General features: G+C 41.6%; 1 protein-coding gene across 1 annotated transcript in view; it reads right to left on the reverse strand.

Moving 5' to 3' along the window:
* The window catches only part of SAP130 (Sin3A associated protein 130), a 99956-nt gene that overhangs the window by 43288 nt on the left and 34459 nt on the right, over window positions 1-22209 (reverse strand). The window contains 3 exon segments of the mRNA XM_070359927.1: window positions 11454-11558; window positions 18248-18425; window positions 19231-19533. Coding sequence (XP_070216028.1) covers window positions 11454-11558; window positions 18248-18425; window positions 19231-19533 — 586 coding nt within the window.

The raw sequence follows: 22209 nt of genomic DNA on the forward strand, positions 1-22209 counted from the left end.
CAAATATTTCATTTAACAGCTGTAAAAGTTTGCCTATTCATATTACTACTACTGAAAATGCAAAAGTATCAAAAGCAACACAAGATAATACACTCAAGCTCAAGGCCAAAAACAATTGGACTTGTATAGGCAAAAAATTCAATATTGACTGAGACCTCAGAAAATGAACTAAACAGGAATCAGAAATCTAAATGCAAAAATGTAAAACCATGAAACTTTCATGATCAGAGTTCTTAGACATGATACTAAAAGCATAATTCATAGAAGAAAAAAAAACAGATAAATTGGGCATCATCAAAATTCAAAAAGTCTGCTATGCTAAAGACCATTACAAAAGGTTGAAAAAACTAGGCACAGATTGAAAAAAAAAATACCAAAAAACCATCTGAGGGGTGCATTTCAGGACATTGCATTAAGTAAAATAAGCCAATCACAAAGACAAAGACAGGTGGCACTCTATATACCTGGCAGGTTCCACATCTGCGGATTCAACCAGCAGGAAATGGAAAATATCCAGGGAAAAAAAATTCCACAAAGCAAAACTTGAACTTGCTGCATACTCGCTATGACTTACGCAGCAACGACACTGTATGTATTTAAGTAATCCAGAGATGCATAGGTTACATGCAAAGACTGTGCCATTTTATATAAGGGGCTTGAGCTTCTATGGATTTTGGTATCTGCAGTGGTGTGGGTTATGGAAACAATGCCCCAGGGATATCGAGGGGTGATTGTACTGTAGGACTCCATTTATATGAGGTACCTAGAGTAGTCAAATTCATTGTAAAAGAAAGCAGAAAGGTGATTTCCAAATGTGCACTCATCTCCTGGGGGAACACCAAAATCACAACTAGCTGCTGAACAACCACTGACAAGAGGATGTTTGCATCAAAAAAACGATACCCCATGTCCAAGGACAAAGGAGAAGCTGCAGCGAGATGACAGGAGGGGCGCAATCATGATAAAATCAAATCCCATACCTGCTGGGTGGGTGACCCACAGACTGGAGACCCACAATACCAAAGAAGTTCTCCCATTGCAAAGGATCTAGGCCCCACATCAGACTTCCCAACCTGGGAATTTGGCAAAGGGATGGAATCCCCAGGGAATCTGACTTTGAAGGAAAGTGGGATTTGATTACACAACTTCCATAGGACTGGTGAAAACGGAGATGCTTGTAGGGCACAAACAAAACAATGTGCGCACCAGGACCCAGGGGAAAGGAACAGTGACCCCACAGGAGACTCGAGTCAGACCTGCCTGTGAGTATCTGAGGGTCTCCTGCAGAGGCATGCATTGGCAGTGGCCTGCCGCAGGGACAGGGCACTGGCAGCAGCAGTCCTGGGAGGTATATGTTGGGGCAGATCCTTTGGAAGGTAGCCTTTAGCCTTACCATAGAGCCTGTCTGACTCCAGGACTGGCCTGCCTCAGGCCAAACAACTAACAGGAAGGGAGCACAGCCCCACCCACTAGCAGACATTGGATTAAAGATTTAATGAGCATTGTCTTGCCCATCAGAGTAAGACCTAGTTTTCAGGAAGGTTGCACAAGCCTCTTATCCTTATCCATCAGAGGGCAGACAGAAGAATCAAGTGCCACAATACCACACCTTTCAGAACAAAAACCACATCACAAAAAGCTAACAAAAATGATCACAAAGATCACAGCGTTGTCTAACCCAATGAAGCGATGAGCCATGACATCCATGCAGGGCCAACCAAGGTGGAGAGGTCATGGTGGAGAGTTCTGACAAAACACAGTCCACTGGAGAAGGCAACAGCAAACTACTTCAGTATTCTTGCTTCGAGAACCCAATGAACAGTGTGTAAAGGCAAAAAGATACGACACAGGAAGATGTGTGTGTATATATATATATACACCCCAGGTTGGTAGGTGTCCAATATGCTACTGTGGAAGAGCAGAGAAACAGCTCCAGAGAGAATGAAGAGGCTTGGCCAAAACAGAAATGGCACTCAGTTGTGGATGTGTTTGGTGGTGAAAGTAAAGTCTGATGCTGTAAAGAACTATACTGCATAGGAACCTGGAATGTCAGGGTCATAAATCAAGGTAAACTGGACATGTCAAGCAGGAGATGGACCAGAATGGGCAAATTTAATTCAGATGACCATGATATCTATTACTGTGGGAAAGAATCCCTTAGAAGAAATGAAGTAGCCCTCATAGTCAATAAGAATCTGAAATTCAGTACTTGGGTGCAATCTCAAAAATGACAGAATGATCTTGTCTAATATCCTTGGTTATATCACTGCTGGTGCTTTAATTTTGCTTCTCATAATCATTCTTCCTTGTATTGTCAGGATTCTTCGGCAGAACATTCAGAAGCTCATGACTGAGCTGCATCTGGCTGTTTTAAAAAATAAAAAAGGGGGAAATGCCGGTGGAGCTGGCGGTGAGGAGCTCCACTCATGGCAATGGTCATGAGGAAGGAGGCTCGGCATACGCAAAGGCAGGATCAAGCCTCAGGAGTTCCCCCCTGGAAATTCTCGAGCATCTACCCCCCAAAACCAGAGTCTGCCTACTTTCTGCTTTGTGCTCTCACCTACACCTCTGACTTTATGGGGGGATGTCCCCCACTACCTCTCTCTGAGGTTAACTTACAGCTCCAGTTAATAAAGTTCCTGGGTGTGATAGTGTTTCAACCTACAAACTCCTTTGGAAGTCCTCTAGCCTGCATGAATAGGTTTTTCTGGCCACATGTGATTGTTCGGAGCCTCCCAACTGTGAGAGGCATGAGATGTTCTAAACTGTCTAAATACAGATTCCTTTGAGCAGTTAAAAGATTGATTAGAAATTGTATTGGTGAAGGGATTTTCACTTGTTGGGCCAATGTTTGCTGCTAAGTTTCCATATCCCTTACCTGTCCCTGGCAGTGTTTTGATTTTGGTGTAAGTAGTAGCTTTAATGTTTGTGACCTTGGACCCTTGAGTTAATTCTTTTTCTTGTTATAGCCCACCACACCTTTGCCCTGTAAGAATGCAACTTTATCTAATGCTTTTGGAGGGTGGTGCTTGACTAATCACCTTTAGAGAAAAATAAGTTTTCTGAAGAAAGGGTCTTAAAATGTTAACAGGCCTCTGGGCCAGAAGATGATGCAAATCACCTAAACTTTTGCATATGATAAGTTTGCAGGAAGAAAGCCTGGCATACTGCATGACTCTACCCCTTCCCCCATTATCCTCTATGCATAACTTAAGGTAAAAAACTACTTTGGAAAATAAAGTGCGGGCCTTGTTCACCGAAACTTGGTCTCCCCATGTCGTTCTTTCTCTCACATTCTGGCAGAATTATTCAGCCTCTTTTCTCCACTGAATTTCCTCACTGAGCTATCCTTATTTAACCACTCTTTATATCTTTAATTAACATTTAAGTAAGCTATTGTTTCCTGATCGCTGAAGCCGTCTCCCCTTCGAAACCCCTGGATCCACCGGGGCTGGACCCCGGCAGTAAACCATTCAATATCACAGTAATCCAAGTCTATGCCCCAAATACTAATGCTGAAGAAGTGAAGCTGTACAGTTCTACAAAGATCTACAAGACCTTTTAGAACTAACACCCCCCCAAAAGTCTTTTCATTGTAGGGGATTTGAATGCAAAAGGAGGTAGCCAAGAGATACCTGGAATAACAGGAGCTTGGCCTTGGAGTATAAAATGAAGCAGGGCAAAGGCTAACAGAGTTTTGCCAAGAAAAAACACTGGTCATAACAAACACCCTCTTCCGTCAACACAAGAGGTGACTACACATGGACATCACCAGATGGTCAATACTGAAATTAGACTGATAATATTCTTTGCAGTCAAAGATGGAGAAACTCTATACACTCTGCAAAAACAAGACATGGAGCTGTCTGTGGTTCCAATCATGAGCTCCTTATTGAACAATTCAGGTTTAAATTGAAGAAAGTAGGGAAAAACCACTAAACCATTCAGTTCAGTTCAGTTTCAGTTCAGTCGCTCAGTCGTGTCCGACTCCTTGTGACCCCATGAATCACAGCATGCCAGGCCTCCCTGTCCATCACTAACTCCCGGAGTTCACTCAGACTCACGTCCATCGAGTCAATGATGCCATCCAGCCATCTCATCCTCTTTCATCCCCTTCTCCTCCTGCCCCCAATCCATCCCAGCATCAGAGTCTTTTCCAATGAGTCAACTCTTCACATGAGGTGGCCGAAGTACTGGAGTTTCAGCTTTAGCATCATTCCTTCCAAAGAAATCCCAGGGCTGATCTCCTTTAGAATGGACTGGTTGGATCTCCTTGCAGTCCAAGGGACTCTCAAGAGTCTTCTCCAACACCACAGTTCAAAAGCATCAATTCTTTGGCGTATGACCTAAATCAAATCCCTTATGATTATACAATGGAGGTGACAAAGAGATTCAAGGGATTAGACTTGACAGACAGACTGCCTGAAGGACAGACTGCCTGAAGAACTATTGATGGAGGTTTGTAACAAGGTACATGAGGTGGCGACCAAACCATCCCAAAGAAAAAGAAGTGCAAGAAGGCAAACTGGTTGAGGTCTTATAAATAGCTGAAAATAGAAGAGAAGTGAAAGGTAAAGGGGAAAGTGAAAGATACACCCAACTGAATGCAGAGTTCCAGAGAATAGCAAAGAGAGATAAGAAAGCCTTAAGTGAACAATGCAAAGAAACAGAGGAAAACAATAGAATGGGAAAGACTAGAGATCTCTTCAAGAAAATTAGAGATAGCAAGGGAACATTTCATATAAAGATGGGCACAATAAAGGACAGAAAGGCAAGGACCTAACAGAAGCAAAGAGATTAAGAAGAGGTGGCACAAATACACAGAAGAACTATACAAAAAAGGTCTTTAATGACCTGGATAACCATGATGGTGTGATCACTCACCTAGATCTAGGCATCCTGAAGTGTGAAGTCAAGTGAGTCTTAGGAAGCATTACTATGAACAAAGCTAGTTCAGGTGATGAAATTTCAGCTGAGCTATTTTAAATCCTAAAATACCATGCTGTTAAAAAGTGTTGCACTCAATATACCAGCAGATTTGGAAAACTCAGCAGTGGTCACAGGACTGGAAAAGATCAGTTTTCATTCTAATCCCAAAGAAAGAAAATGCCAAAAATGTTCAAACCACCATACAATTGCACTCATTTCACATGCTAGCAAAGTAATACTCAAAATCCTTCAAGCTAGGCGTCAACACCACATAAATCAAGAATTTCCAGATGTACAAGCTAGATTTAGAAAAGACAGAGGAACCAGAGATCAAATTGGCAACATATGCTGGATCACAGAAAATGCAAGGGAATTCCAAAAAAAAGTACTTCTGCTTCACTGACAATGCTAAAGCCTTTGGCTGTGTGGATCACAACAAACTATGGAAAATTCTTAAAGAATACCAGACCACTTCACCTGTCTCCTGAGAAACCTATTTGCAGGTCAAGAAGCAACACTTAGAAATGGACATGGAACAATGGACTGGTTCAAATTTGGGAAATGAGTACATAAAGGATGTATAATGTCACCCTGCTATTTAACTTATAGGCAGAGTACATCGTGCAAAATGCTGGGCTGGATGAATACCAAGCTGGAATCAAGATCTCTGGGAGAAATACCTCACATAGGCAGATAATATCACTCCAATGGCAGAAAGTGAAGAAGAACTAAAGACCCTCTTGATGGAGGTGAAAGAAGAGAGTGAAAGAGCTGGCTTAAAACTCAACATTCAAAATATTAAGATCATGGCATCAGGTCCCATCACTTCATGGCAAACAGAGGGGGAGAAAGTGGAAAATAGTGGCACAGTTTATTTTCCTGGGCTCCAAAATCACTGAGGACAGTGACTGCAGCCACAAAACTTAAAGACACTTGTTCTTAGAAGGACAGCTGTGACAAACCTAGACAGTATATTAAAAAGCAAAGGCATCACTTTGCCGACAAAGGTCAATATAGGCAAAGCTATGGTTTTTCCAGTAGTTATGTATGGATGTAAGAGTTGGACCATACAGAAGGCTGACACCGAAGAACCGATGCCTTCAAAATATGGTGCTGGAGAAGATTCCTGAGAGTTCCTTGGACTGCAAGGAGATCAAACCAGTGAATCCTAAAGGAAATCAACCCTGAATATTCACTGGAGGGACTGGTGCTGAAGCTGAAGCTCCAATGCTTTGGCCACCGGATGCAAAGAACTGACTCATGTGAAAAGACCCTGATGCTGGGAAAGACTGAAGGTGGGAGGAGAAGGGGATGACAGAGGATGAGATGGTTAGATGGCATCACCGACTCAATGGGACATGAATCTGAGTAAACTCTGGGAGTTGGTGATGGACAGGGAGGCCTGGAATGTTGCATTCCATGGTGTTTCAAGAAGTCAGACAAGACTTAGCTACTGAACCAACAATAGAATCATATATATTGATAATTGCCTTAGAGTAAATGGATTAAATGCACCAACCAAAAGACAAAAGCCTGGTTGGATGAAAATAAAAACAAGACCCATGTGAGACCTAGGGACACTTACAGACTGAAATTAAGGAGATGGCAAAAAGTATTCCATGCAAATGGGAATCATAAGAAAGGTGGAGTAACAATATTTGTATCAGACAAACTTTAAAACAAATATTGTTATAAGAGAAAAAGAAGGACACTGCATAATGTTCAAGGGTTCAGTCCAAGAAGACAATAGAACAACTATAAATACATATGCACTCAACATATGAACACCTCAGTATGTAAGGCAAATACCAACAACTATAAAGGGATAAATCGACAGTAACACAACAATAGTGGGGTAGTTTAAAACCCCACTTTCAACAACGGACAGATTATCTGGTAGAAAATTAATAAAGAAACTCAGGCTTTAAACGACACGTTAGATCAGATGGACTTAATTAATATTCATAGAACATTCCAACCAAAAGCAGCAGATACACATTCTTCTCAAGTGCACATGGAACATTCTTCAGGACTGACCACTTGCTGGATCACAAGGTGAGCCTTGGTAAATTTATGAAAACTGAAATCATATCAAACATCTTTTCTGATCACAACTGCTATGAAATCAGAAATAAAGTACAAGAAAAGAACTATAAAAAACACAAACACATGGCAGCTAAACAACATGCTACTAAACAAGCAATGGGATCACTGAGGAAATTTAGAGAAAATAAAATAATACTTAGAGACAAATGCAAACTAAAGCATAAAACTTATGGGATGCAGCAAAAGGAGCTCTAAGAGGGAAGTTTATAGCAGTATAATGTTACCTCACAAAAAAAGAATAATCTCAAATAAACTACATAACCTTACACCTAAAACCCCTAGAGAAAGAAGAACAAACAAAATCTGAAGTTAGCAGAAGGAAAGAAATCATAAAGATCATAGCAGAAATAAATGAAATAGAGACAAAACAATCGCAAACATCAATGAAATTAAAAGTTGGTTCTTTGAAAAGATAAAATCGATAAACTTTTAGTAGGACTCATGAAGAAAAAAAGGGAGAGGACTTACATTAATAAAATTAGAAATGAAAAAGGAGACATTACAACTGACTCCACAGAAATACCGAGAATCATGAGACTACTATGAGAAACAGTGTGCCAACAAAACGGACAACCTGGAAGAAAAGGACAAACCAATCAAAAGCAACGAAATTGAAATTGTGATTAAAAACCCCCCAATAAATGAAAGTTCAGGACCTGATTGCTTCACAGGCAAATTTAATCAAACATTTAGAGAAAAGTTAACATCTATCCTTCTGAAACTGTTTCCAAAAACTGCAGAGGAAGGAACACTTTTAAACTCATTTTTGAGGTCACCATCACACCCTAATACCAAAACCAGAAAGTGGGCAAAGAGGGTACATATCTTAACATGCTGCTGCTGCTAAGTCACTTCAGTCATGTCCGACTCTGTGTGACCCCATAGACGGCAGCCCACCAGGCTCCCGGTCCCTGGGATTCTCCAGGCAAGAACACTGGAGTGGGCTGCCATTTCCTTCTCCAATGCACAAAAGTGAAAAGTGAAAGTGAAGTCGCTCAGTCGTGTCTGACCCTCAGCGACCCCATGGACTGCAGCCTATCAGGCTCCTCCGTCCATGGGATTTTCCAGGCAAGAGTACTGGAGTGGGGTGCCATTGCCTTCTCCGATATCTTAACATAATAAAGGCCATATACGACAAACCTACAGCTAGCATCACATTCAGTGGTGAAAAGCTGAAAGCATTCCCTCTAAAACCAGGAATAAGACAAGGATTCTACTCTCACTTCTTTTATTCAACATAATTTTGGGAGTCTTAGCTACAGTAATCAGGAAAGAAAAGGAAGTAAAGGGAATCCAAATTGGAAAAGAGGTTGTTAAACTGTCACTGTTGACAAAATGACATGATACTATACACAGAAGATCCTAAAGATGCTACCAGAAAACTACTAGAACTCATCAATGAATCTGGTAAACTTGCAGGTTACAAAATTAACACGCAGCAATCTGCTGCATTTCTATACACTAACAACAAAAGATTAGAAAGAGAAAATTCAGGAAACAATTCCATTTACCACCACCTCATAAAGAATGAAATACCTATGAATAAACCCACCTAAGGAAACAAAAGTATAAGTACTCAGAAAAGTATAAGATGTTGAGGAAAGAAACTGAAGAAGACATAAACAGATGGAAAGATATACCATGATCGTGGATTGGAAGAATCAATATCGTCAAAATGACTGAACTACTCTAGGCAATTTACAGATTCAATGCAATCCCTATCAAATTAGCAATGGCATTTTTCACAGAACTAGAACAAAAATCTCAAAATTTGTTTGGAGACACAAAAGACCCCGAACAGCCAAAGTAATCTTGAGAAAGAAAATGGAGCCGGAGGAATCAAACTCCTGACTTCAGATTATACTACAAAACTAGTCATCCAAACAGTAAGGTCCTGGCACAAAAACAGAATTACAGATCAATGGATCAGGACAGAAACCCAAAAATAAGATCACGCACCTGTGGTCAATTAACCTATGACAAAGGAGGCAAGAGTGCACAACGTTGGAAAGACAGTCTCTTCAACAAACGGTGCTGGGAAAACAGTGACACACATGTTTAAAAAATGAAATTAGATCATTCCTTAACTTCATACACAAAAATAAGCTCAAAATAGGTTAAAGACCTAAATGTGAAACTGGACACTATGTAACTCCTAGAGGAAAACATAGGCAGAACACTCTCTGACATAAATCACAGCATTATCTTATTTGATCTGTCTCCCACAGTAATGGAAGTAAAAACAAAAATATACAAATGGGATCTACTTAAACCCAAAAGTTTCTGCACAGCAAAGGAAACAACAAACAAAATGAAAAGACAACCCTCAGACTGGGAGAAAATATTTGCAAACGATGCGACTGATAAATCGCAAAATTTACTAACAGCTCAAAACACCTAACAGCCTAAATACACATTTCTCCAAAGAGAAATCTTTATCTGCACTAGCAAGGATAAAGATGCTACTATGAAATGTGCACACAGATTCCAAGGATTAGTTAAGGTAGATAAGCTATCCCTGTAAGTGATACTGGCAAAAACCTCACATTAAAGGAACTCATGGAGAAAATTTACAATACTGAAAATACAAAAGATAAAATGTCAGGGCAGATCCAAATTTAGAAAGCAATATGACAATTCACTAAAGCATAGAAGGACTCTTGCACAAATTATATAATGTGAATAAGGCAAGCACTGTTCCAATTAAGTTGAGTTCCAATTAAGTCCCTTAGTACTCATCCCCCAGGGGATATGAAAATCCAGATACCAAATTTGTGGATGCTCAGCATGTGTTTATACCCTCGGATACAGAGGGTGAACTCTTGATGAGTTTTTACAAAGAAATAAAACATTTTAATGTTCTAATGTCTCAGTGCTTCTGATGTTCAAATTACAGTGTACTAAGTAAATTTTAGTTTTATTTATTTATTTTTTTTTCTATTTCCCTATATATTATAGGCTTTCTGGATGGCATCACTGACTCGATGGACGTGAGTCTGAGTGAACTCCGGGAGTTGGTGACGGACAGGGAGGCCTGGCGTGCTGCGATTCACGGGGTCGCAAAGAGCTGGACACGACTGAGCGACTGAACTGAACTGAACTGAACCGGTGGCTCAGATGGTAAAGAAGCTGCCTGCAACACAAGAGACCCAGGTCTGATCCCTAGGCCAGAGAGATTCCCTAGAGAAATAGGAAGAGCGTTTTTAATATTTTCACAAATGTTTTTAAGGTCACAAAAAAATTATAAGTAACCATGTACAGTTTCTGATTACATGGTTATTTGTACATTTTTGCACTAATGTACAAAATGGTGACTGCAAGTACTCCTACATCAAAGACCAGGTCTCGGCTCTTTCCTCTGCCCAACACAGTCTTACATCAGGGAACACGTGGCTCTTAAAACCTATGCTCAGAGAAGCCTTCCTGTAAGTCATCACCCCTTCTCCCATCACTTATATTCCTTTTACATTGGTTTCTTTTTCTTCACATGTTTATTACTTCTCTACATTCACTAGACGGCAAGCTTAAGGAATGGACCCTTTGTTTCAGTCACTTTTATTTCCCTGGATTCTGAAATGATACTTAGTACACACACGGCATTCATAATTTTTTGAATGAGTTTTATGAAGAAGTAGATCTAAATATATTAACACAGTAAGATATTACTGATATAAGTAAAAAATGCCATATAATAAACAATCAATAAAATCTTATTTTTAAGAACTTATCAGCCTATCTACACACGTATGTGGAAAGATACTTAACAAAACTTTAACCAATTAATATTACTCTGGGGGTGCTTTCCAGGTGGCTCAGTGTTAAAGAATCTGCCTGCCAATGCAGGAGATGCAGGTTCAATCCCTGGGATGGGAAGATCCCCTGGAGAAGGAAATGGCAACCCACTCCACTATTCCTGCCTGGAAAATCCCATGGACAGAGGAACCTGGCAGGCTATATAGTCCATGGGGTTGCAAAGACTCAGAGGCTAAAACAGTAACAAATTACTCTGGGGAGTGGGACTAGAGAGGTGAGTGGAGAATGGGACAAAGATTTTTACTTTATACTTAAATTTTTATATTGTCTCATTTTCTTTTCCAAAATACTACTTTTAGAATTAAGAAGATAAATAAAATAGCATGTATTAACTGTCATCATAATGCCGTTTTTGATAGCAACAGGAACTGGGTGCTTACTATGAGGCAGGCTCTATTCTAAGTGCTGTGAATACACAGGAATCCTATGAGGAAGATGTTATAAGTATGCCCATTTCAGTAAATAAGGAAATTAAGGACCAGAGAGGTTGAGAAATGTGTCCAGATCACACAGCTTAGAAAATGGGTTTTTCAGATGCACACAGACAAATTATGTGAAGTTTGTCGCATGTTACTAGACTGTCCTGTCCTCAATTATGTGCTCACCCTGCAGGCCTGGGCGACCCAGACGTACTCCGCATAGAGCTCTCCACGCGAGGGCTGGCCACGTCAGGAGGCTGAGGGGGAATGAGGGTTTTCCGCACTGCCATTCTAGAAGAGACAAGAGACAAACCCAGAATACAAGAGTCTGAGGGCATTCGAAGGATAAGAATGACACATCTGCTACATGGATCTACGGTAAAATTAAAGCACTATGTTGTCAGGTACTTTTTAATGGATTGAAAAGTTTTGTCAATGTAGTAAAGGCACATTATTTAAAAAGTCAAATAGTACTAAAGAGCTTTTAACAAAACACAGCCGATCTCTTTCCCATCCTTCATCACTTCCTGCTTGTCTCTCTTCAGGAAGCAACTATTTTGACTCTTACCTGCTTCTTCTACTTTCTACCTACACATTTCCTTTGTACTTAAAATTTAAATTCGTTTAGTATTCACAATCATTATTACACCTATGTATTCATACTGACCTAAGCAAGTTAATGGAAGCTGAGTGAAAAAAGTCGATTAAGATAGCTAGTGATCAAATGTGTACTGTAGTAGAGAGGCCACATGCGGCTCAGACCAGAGCTTAGTGCTGTGGAAATCATCAATGATCCTGATGTGTAATTCTGGCAGAGTGGTAGAAGCAAATGCTAGAAGAGAACTGGTTTGAGAGAACACGTCTAGAATGAGAACATACCATTCTGCAATGCAATGAATTCAGATACTGATCATCAAGACTGTTAATATCTCAAAAAAGGGTGAACAGCAGACAGCATATTTCTCCTGGTATAATACTAACACCAGGTTTCCCAGGTGGCCAGGGACAAAGATCCACCTGTACACAGGATATGTGGATTTCATTCCTGGGTCGGGAAGATCCTCTGGAGAAGGAAATGGCAACCTATTCCAGTATTTTTGCCTAGGAAAATCCATGGACCGAGGAGCCTGGTGGGCAACAGTCCATTGGGTTACAAAAATAGTTGGATGTGACTTAGCAACTAAACAACAAAACACTAAACTGCCAACTTATGAAGGAATTTTGCTAAACGGGGGGAAAAACCAAGCCTTTAGATTAAAGTAACAACTTGGAAAACGCAGAGGAGAATAAGTGAAACTAGCGATGGGAGAGGGGGGCATGGACTGTGTTCCCTAAAATGAGCCACTGGAGTCCTAATTTCTGGTGCTTGTGAATATAAAAACATAGGGTCTTTGCAAATGTAACTAAGTTAGGGATCTTGACATAAGATCATTCTAGACTTAGAGTCTTTTAGAAAAGACCCTGATGCTGGGTAAGACTGTAGGTCAAAGGAGAAGGGGGAACAGAGGATGGGATGGTTAGATGACATCACCTACTCAATGGACATGAATTTGAGCAAACTCCGGGAGACAGTGGACGTCAGAGGAGTCTTGCGTGCTGCAGTCCACAGGGTCACAAACAGTAGGACACAACTTGGCGACTGAACAACAAAAAAGTTATAGGGCTGGTCCTAAATCCAATGACTGATGTAACAGAAAGGAGATGGAGATCTGAGACAGACAGAGGCAAGGGCATGTGAATATGGAAACAGAGACTGGAGTGGTGCATCCACAGGCAAAGCAACGCAGAGGCCTGCCAACCGCCAGCAGACACTGGGAAGAGGCAGAGTGGATTTCCCTGAGGAGGGACTTCTAGGCATCGTGCTGTGAGAATAAACTTGCGTTGTTTCAAACCACCAAACTTGTGATAATTTGTTATAGCAGCCCTAAGGAAACTAATACAATGGGGATACAACTGACAAATTCAGGGAAAGAGATGGCGGGGGAAAGGGAAAACTCCACGGGACAAAAGAGCCGGTAAAAAAAGGGAGTGGATAGGCATACAGATGAAACATGGACTAAGTTAATAACTGAAGCTGGATTATGGGAATAAATTCTTATGTTCAAATTTGTATTATGTTTAAACTTTCCACATAAAAATAAAAAAGCAAGACCAACTCCACTCACCCCAGAAAACAAACAACTCCCCCCGCAAACCCATAAAGAGATATACTATAAATGTACAGAATGCCCAAACTTACAAAGGGTGCCAAATAACAAGTGCTGGTGATGACAAAGGCAATGATTCCACTGCTAGTGAGAGTGCAAATGGGTATAAAACCTCAACAAACTGCTGGCGTTACCTGTTAGATCTGAACATGAGCACAGACTGCTGCTGCTACTGCTGCTAAGTCGCTGCAGTTGTGTCTGACTCTGTGCGACCCATAGACGGCAACCTACCAGGCTCCCCCGTCCCTGGGATTCTCCAGGCAAGAACACTGGAGTGGGTTGCCATTTCCTTCTCCAATACATGCAAGTAAAAAGTGAAAGTGAAGTCGCTCAGTTGTGTCCGACCCTCAGCGACCCCACGGACTGCAGCCTTCCAGGCTCCTCCGCCCATGGGATTTTCCAGGCAAGAGTACTGGAGTGGGGTGCCATTGCCTTCTACATCCCAGCAAACCCTTTCTGGGGTACCACATTTATGGACACATCAAAGGTGATGTACAAAGATGTTGGGATAACATTACAGCCCCAAACTGGAAAAAACCCAAAGATCCATGGATAAATGATGCTATTCTTATATAAGGGTATTTTAAACAACAATGAAAAGTTACAATCACATGTAGTAACATGGATGAATTGTCCAAAACCAAGTGAAAGATGACAGATCACAAAAATATATATACGATTCTATGGGAACTCAGGAAGAGGCAAAAGAGGGTAAGAAGAGAAACTGCTTAGTAACCTCTGGGAGGAAGTACTAGTAATCACACAGATGTACATTGGGTTCCCTTTGTGCTAAGTCATTACACTGTACATACATTATCTGCACAGTTTCCTATACATCACTGAAAATGCTGAAAGAGAGAGAGAGAGACTGGAAGAAGTAGTGCTGGCAAACAGAGACAACTCCTTTATTTTCATTGCAAACAGGAGAAATAAAATGGGGTAGAGAATGGAGGAAAGTGGCCTAATAGAAGAATTTTTTTTTAAGATGGAAGAACAGACAGCAAGATTATACTTTTTATGTGAATAACCCACTTGCAAGAAAAAACTGATGAAGGAAGAGAGAGAACTGGAGCTGGAGTAGGTAAGAAAGGTTGTGATCAGAGCTCTGAAGAGGCACCCCTGGAACTCACCTGTACTGGGAAATGGAGGTGGAGCGGGGAAAAGAGGCTGGTAGGTGGGATGTGCAAGAAAAAACCAATGAAGGAGGAGAGAGAGAGAAGAGCTGGAGCTGGAAGAGGTGACAAAGGTTGTGACGGGAGCTCTGAAGAGACACCCCTGGGGCCCACCTGTACTGGGAAATGGAGGTGGAGTGGGGAGAAGAGGCTGGCAGGTAGGATGTGACAGCTAGTTTATGAAGTTCTCTTGCGCTTGTTGCCATTTTCTCAAGAAAGTAGGTGGCACTTTCATTAGCTACTAGTGAATGTGGGGAGAAGCTGTGGAAGCCTGGAAAAGAACAGAGATACCTGGTTGTCTGGAAGGGCGGTGGAAGAAAGCAGACAGTGCTGGTCCACCATGAGATCCCAGTGGAAGTGTGTGACGTTAGGCAGGACCAGGCGGTGTGGTGCTCCCTAACACACTGCTGCACATATGCAGGCAGCCTAACACAAATCAGGACTTAACTCTGGTTTTGACAAAGCGAAGAGGAGGGTAAGGAACCTGAGGATGGATGCAAGGGAATGACTGCAACGGACCACAGACTCTGAACCAGGGAGAGCAGACAAAGATGTCAGGAACGGCAGTTAGAAGAGTGAAAAGGTGGTTAAGGACCAAGAGGCTGCAGGCTCCCAGCTGGGTCTTGTTGAGTCACAGTTCTGCTGCCAGGGGCGTGGAAGGAGGCAGGCTGTGGGCCACTGGGGTACAGAAAATGCTGCTAAACTTCTGAGCCGTGGAATGCTTGCGCTCCTGGGGGTGCTCTGCTACGGAAGGGTGGATGCAAGAGACACATTCAAGCAACAGAGAGGCCACAGAGCTGGGAAATGTCAAATTTCTCTTTATGTTAAAAACAGTATGACAGCCAGCCAGTAGGTACCTTCTGAAGGACACACACAGTCTCTAAATCAAACCTGACTCTGTCCCAACAAGGTGGCTGCCAGTCACATGGGGCCACTAAACACTCGAAAGGCAGTAAATGCAAGTGACCAGCAGGACTTTTAAGAAAGTTTCATTTGGGGCTTCCCTGGCGGCTCAGACGGTAAAGAATGTTTCACTGAAGTTAATTTGAATTTAAAAGCTGGTATTTGACTAGAACAGTCAAATTCACAGAGTTAGAAAGTACACTGGTAATGCCAGGGGCCAGGAGGTGAAGGCACTGTAAGGGTGAAGGGACAGGGGGAATGGGGAGTTAGTATTTAGTGGAGACAGAGCTTCAGTTTAAGAAGGTGAAAATCTGGGAGGTGGATAATGGCGAGAGCTGCACAACAATGTGAATGTATTTAATGCCACTGAAATGTACGTTAAATATGGTTAAAATAGTATGTTTTATATTATGTGACTTTTACCACAATAAAAGAAACATTTAAAAAAACATAAAAAATTAAAACTGGTATTTGATCCACTTATTGGAAAACTTTTCAGTGTGTCTAGATGAACTTATGTGAAACTACTTTTTCAATAGCAAATTTTATGAAATTTAAATACAGACCTGGAAGCATATCTGCTGATGAGGAGTGGACTGAGGCTGGCGACGAGGCGCCAAGAGGACCGTCACCCCATCTCCAGGCACAGCGAGCGACAGGGAGGGATGGGGAGGAAGAGACAGCCACCCCTCTGGGGAGAGTCGAGGAAAAGGCCACTGAGACCCCAGAGAAGAGCCAGGACCCAGTTAGAGCAAAAAGCCACGCTCAGAGAAGCCAGGCCGCAGGGGGCTTGGATGGTAACAGGTCATCACGGAAGGTGCAGCAGAAGGGCCTTTGGACACGACAAAGCGTGGGAGAAAGGCAGGTCTCCTGCGTCCCGTGTTATGAAGCTTCTAAATATTTTATCCTGGAGCCAGTGTGTGTCTACTGCACATACCGCGCCAAGCATTTTGTGGTTTGTTAAATCAGGAAACGCTTACTCTTCAGTTCTGGTAATTTACTATGATCCCTCCTCTTCCAAGGCAGGATTCTCCTCAACTGGTGCTTTAATTTTTTGGTATTTTCTCCTCTTTTGTCTTTTTGTTCTACTGAGAGATCTCCTCAGTTTTACATTTCAACTTCTCTACTGAGTTTTCAATTTCTGCTCTCACACTTCTAAGTTCAGGACACACTCTTGTTCTCTGACTGTTACCTTTGAGAATCATGGCCTTCCCGTCTGATGGATGCAGTTTTTTTTTGTCCTTTGAAGATGGCACTGACGGTGTCTGTCTCTGTTCATGCTTTCTTAAGTTTTGTTTTTAGTTTTATTCTCTTTGCCTAGCCTTTGCATCTTTCAAACTGCCTTTTTCAGTGGTTTCTATCTTGTATTGTTAGAATCCCCAGCAGGCACCTCATATGCTGGGCTGCATGCTCATGATGAAGGAGGACTAAAAAGCTGATGGGATGCTCTGAGCTTGTGGCAGGGTTTGTCTACCTTAAGGGTGACCTGATCCCTGTCTGAAGGGTCCTTAAACCCCTAGTGTAGGTATTTTTAGATCCTTCCCATTGGGCTGATGGGCCCTAGGAGAGTAGAGTCCTCGTCTCAATTTCTCTTTAATTGCCAGGGTTGTGGCAGCCAAATGGGAGAAGTGGACAGGCAGTCTCAACACGCCATGCTGTCCAGGCCATCTAGTCTGCTTCTGGTACAGTGCCCTGTCCTCTGCTGTGCTGGCTGATCCTAGCGGGCCACCTGCAGAGTTCCCCGGGGCTGGGGAGGACGCACAGCACAGATCCGCTGTGTGGGCAGACAAGGCAGGGCCCTAACCACTTTTCAGGAGATTTCAGCCGAGCTTCCTTTCACCCTCAGTTCTTCCTGTTTCTGGTTCTTCTGAAGATTTACAATTTAAATGAGGATGGTTCTCAATTGTTCTCTGCAGACTTAATATCCACCATTCTCACTGCTAAGGGAGTGAGTGAGTGCTTGCCTATCTGCTTTCTAGCCTCCAAGTCTTATTGCTGTTGAGTCTTCTCCTATTCTCCCCATCCCTATATATTTATGATCTTTCAAAAAAGCCTCTTTACTAAAAGTTCTGTGGGGTTTTGACAGGAGGAGAAATTAAGAAGAGCATGTTCAATTTGCCATCTTCATTACAGGCTCTGCCTTGCATTTTCCTTGATAAGGTTACTTTATCATGAACAGACTTAGTATTTATTAAAAGACAGAGACTTGGATCTCTGTTTCACAGCAGAGCACGTATCTTCTGGCCGACGACCCATCAACTCAGAAGCTTCTATGACAACACGGAACACTATCTGCTACTAAATCTGACCCTTAATACACTTACTTGGAACACTGCTTGCATGAAGCAACAATTCATTTAGGATAACGAGGAAAAAACAGACAGCACACATTACTGTGCCTAACTAGACAGGCCCGAAAAATTCAGTACAAGCTAGGGGTTCCAGCATTAAACTCTCAGAACCACAGAGAACTCTCAAAGTAATTAATATGCAACAGATGTTTACAAACTGACACCCAACTGAACCCTGGATTCTTACCATCTTACAGTCTGAGCTCAGTAAGGCTCTACTGAACAACCTGGTTGGCAAGTTATTTTGGCAGAAATTGAGTTTGCTACAGCACTGGATTAGTGCCTACGGTTTATACCAATGATATCCAGAACTAGAGGTGTCATTTGACACTTCTGAGTCTACTCACCCATCTGTGGCAGGTTTCTTTCGGAGTATGCTTGGCCGTGGGGATGAGCCCTGGGCTGGAGCGTTGGTGCTCACGCTCTGGCTGTGAGTCTGCACCACAGTTGTTGCTGCTGGAGCAGCACTGAATGGGTTGCTGATAGGGTTGGCTACAATTGTGGCTCCATCCGCCAACACCACTGCTAGAGGACACAGAGGGGGCAGGAGAACAAGGAGAAGGAGGAAACAGAAGTAACATTACTAAAATGTCACACAAGACAAAGAACAATGATTAGACTACCACACTGAAGAGTACCCATGTGAGGACTTTCCAATTTCAAGCAGAGGGATAAGAACAAAAGCAGATGGCAAAATGGGAGAAGTTATAAAGCCTACTGATCAAAAACCACTTTTCTTTGCTCTACAATCATAATTACTAATAAATAAGATACATAAAGTACATACCATACTTCAAGAAATGTTCTCCTATAGATTTTTTGTAAAATATCACCGCTTCTCAATTCCTTAAGGGTACTAACATTCCAGTCTATCTTAACTTTATGCTTTACAAACAACTCCAAAAACAATCTTAGGAAATTCCTTGGCTGTCTAGCGGTTAGGACTCTGTGCTTCTAATGCTAGGGCCTGAATTCAATCCCTGGTTGAAGAACTAGATCCCACAAGCTACACAGTGACCCAAAAATATTAAAATGAAAAAGAAAATCCTAAAAGGGAATGTAAATACTACCTTTGTAAGGGTGAATGTACCCTCTCAACTAAGAGCGCTTCTCCCCCTATGCAAATGCGTATTAAGCTATTTACATATGTAGTTTCTAATGCTTACAATGATCCTGACAGGTAAGTTCTAAGCAACTCACATTCCAAAGAGGAAACTAAGATTTAGTGAGGTTACTTGAGACCACAAAACCAGCAAGTGGCAGAACCATGATATAAACCCTATGTATCTTTTCTCTCCATACCAAATTCCATGTAAAAAATTAAAAGTACCTGAAGTCTTTCCTTCCGGCTGAGGCTGCTGGGTCCCTATTGGTGCAGGCTGAAGTCCTTGGGTGCTGATGGGGGTTGCTGAGTGAATTCCCTGTGTCCCGATGGGGGCTGGCTGGATCCCCGGGGTGCCAATGGGGGCTGGCTGGATCCCCTGTGTACTGATGGGGGCTGGCTGGATCCCTTGGATATGTCGAGCGTGAGATGCATCCACTGTCATCAACTGCATGGGGTTCAGGTGGACTGTGGATGCCACCCCTACTCCAGTCTGAGCTGTGATAGCAGAGTTTGGAGCCTGAGCTGAAACTACAAATGATGCAGAAAGTGACAAGAATGTTAGCTCTGATCGACCTAAGGAGAAAAACACTCAAATCAAAACAATTTTTCCACGTTCAAGATCTAAACTCTCAATTAAAAAAAAAGTGCTATATAAATCTCTAAACACTGACGTTTTCTCCACCTTACTTTCTATTAATTTGAGATGATCTTTCTATAGAAATAGCATTAAAATGAGAAAAAAGCAATCATTTATTAAAAGCCAAATGTGAGCCAGGCAACTATGTGAATAATTAATACAAACTTTTGCGATCTATCCATGCCTCCTAGTCAAGAATCTTTGCTTTAATTGATAGAAGAACCACTATCAGAGGAATTTCTGAAATATAGTAGTTATTAATTTTAAATTCTAAAATATGCACTTAAGAGAACAATCAACCTGTCCTTTTTCAATCATCTACTGTGTACATTAAAAACTGACTCAACAACAAAACTGAAAACACAAACATTCCCAGGAAGAAACAAAAAAAGAAGAGATTTCTCACTATTTGTGGAAAGAAAACAAACAAAAGACTTTTCTTCTCAGAAAACAAATCTGGAAAAAGATGTATGTATCTTCCATGTTCCCTGCAGCATTACTCACAATAGCCAAGATACGGAAACAAGCCATGTCCACTAGCGGATGAGTACATCAAGAAGACATGGTATATACACACACTATGGAGTATTACTCAGCTATTAAAAAGGAAAAAAATCTGAAATACTGCTATTTGTGACAATATGAATGAATCGCAAAGGTATTATGCTTAGTGAAGTCAGTCACACAGAGAATGACAAACATCATCTGATCTCACATACATATGAAATCTAAAATGCAGAAAATCACAAACTGAGCCCCTGGATAGGGAAAACAGACCAGTGGTGCCAGAGGCAAGGGCAGAGGGCAGGTGAGACAGGCTAAAGTAGTGAGAAGGCACGAATTTCCAGTTAAAGACATTAAGTTATGGGGATATTATGCACAGCATAATGATTATAGTTAAATATACAGTATTGTAAATCTGGAAGTTCCTAAGAGTAGATCTTAAAAAGTTCTCATCACAAGAAAAAAACCAATCTGGAACTGTATAGTGACAGATGCCAGCTAGACCTGTGGTGATTATTCTGCAATATAGATTAAGTAATGAATCATTATGCTGTACATGTGAAACTAAGGTATGTCAATTATATCTCAATTTTGGAATTTTAGAATTTCTTGGCAGAAAAGCTACGACAAATCTAGACAGCATATTAGAAAGCAGAGACAACACTTTGCTGACAAAGGTCCATCTAGTCAAAGCTGTGGTTTTTCCAGTAGACATGTACAGATGTGAGAGTTGGACCATAAAGAAGGCTGAGTTCCGAAGAATTGATGCTTTGAAACTGGTGTTGGAAAAGACTCTTGAGAGTCCCTTTGACAGCAAGGAGATCAAACCAGTCCATCCTAATGGAAATCAATCCTGAATATTCACTGGAAGGACTGATGCTGAAGCTCTAATACTCTGGCCTCCTGATGTGAAGAGCTGACTCACTGGAAAAGACCCTGATATTAGGAAAGATTGAGGGAAGGCAGAGAAGGGGATGATAGAGGATGAGATTGTTGGATGGCTCAATGGACATGAGTTTGAGCAAATTCTGGGCAATAGTGAAGGCCAGGGAAGCATGGCATGGCAGTCCATGGGGTGGCAAAGTGTCAGACACGATTTAGTGACTGAACAACAAATACTTCAATTTTAATAATATAATTAAAAATGTTTTATAAATGACAAATAAAAAGGTAAATTATTATTATGCATTAAGAATAATGAAGTGATAGAACATGTAAACTTAGAAGTCACTGTTATAGTACAATTCTTCCTTTGTAGAATACACACATACACAATTTCCAGAGCATTACAGTTTCTTCCTGAGAAGTGTACCCATGTTATTTCTGTTACACAATAGTTTTTTGGTCATTTGCCTGCTGTAGAACCTGTAGTCTAGTTACTACTACAAGCCTTTTTAAGACCCAATCTTATTTCACACTTTATATTCTCACCCACACCATGTGTGCGTGCGTGCTCAGTCGTGTTCGACTCTCTGCGACCCTATGGGCTATAGCCTGTGACCCTATGGGCTATAGCCTGTCAGGCTCCTCTAATCATGGGTTTCTCCAGGAAAGAATACTGGAGTGGGCTGCCATTTTTCCTCCTCCAGGGGATCTTCCCAACTCAGGGATTGATCCTGTGTCTCCTGCATGGGCATTAAGGTTCTTCAGTACTGAGCGAGATCTAATCTTATTCCACACTTTGCATTCTTACTCACACTATGCTTCCACCAAAACAAAACCACTCTGGTTTTTCAAGCACATATTTTAGTTAATACTTTATTCACAGACAGAAATGTGCTTTTCTCCAGTCCTACCATGGCTCTGCCCTATCCATTCTGAAAGATGCTTCCCAAATGTCATTTCTTTTAGGAAATCATTCCTGACCTCCAACCCGACCTTCTCAAGTAGAAGTAACCTCTTACCTCAGAAACAGCGTGGCTTTGCTCAAGTCTCTCTTGTGAGCTTGAGCATATTACAGTATCTTTTCACATCTTATCTCCTTACTAGACTCTCAGCTTGTTGAAAGCAACATCTGTTTATAAGTCAATTTTAAAACAGAGCTAGCATAGGATCTTACATAG

The sequence above is a fragment of the Bos mutus genome, chromosome 2, assembly GCF_027580195.1.
Source record: "Bos mutus isolate GX-2022 chromosome 2, NWIPB_WYAK_1.1, whole genome shotgun sequence".
In the NCBI taxonomy this organism is placed as follows: Eukaryota; Metazoa; Chordata; class Mammalia; order Artiodactyla; family Bovidae; genus Bos; species Bos mutus.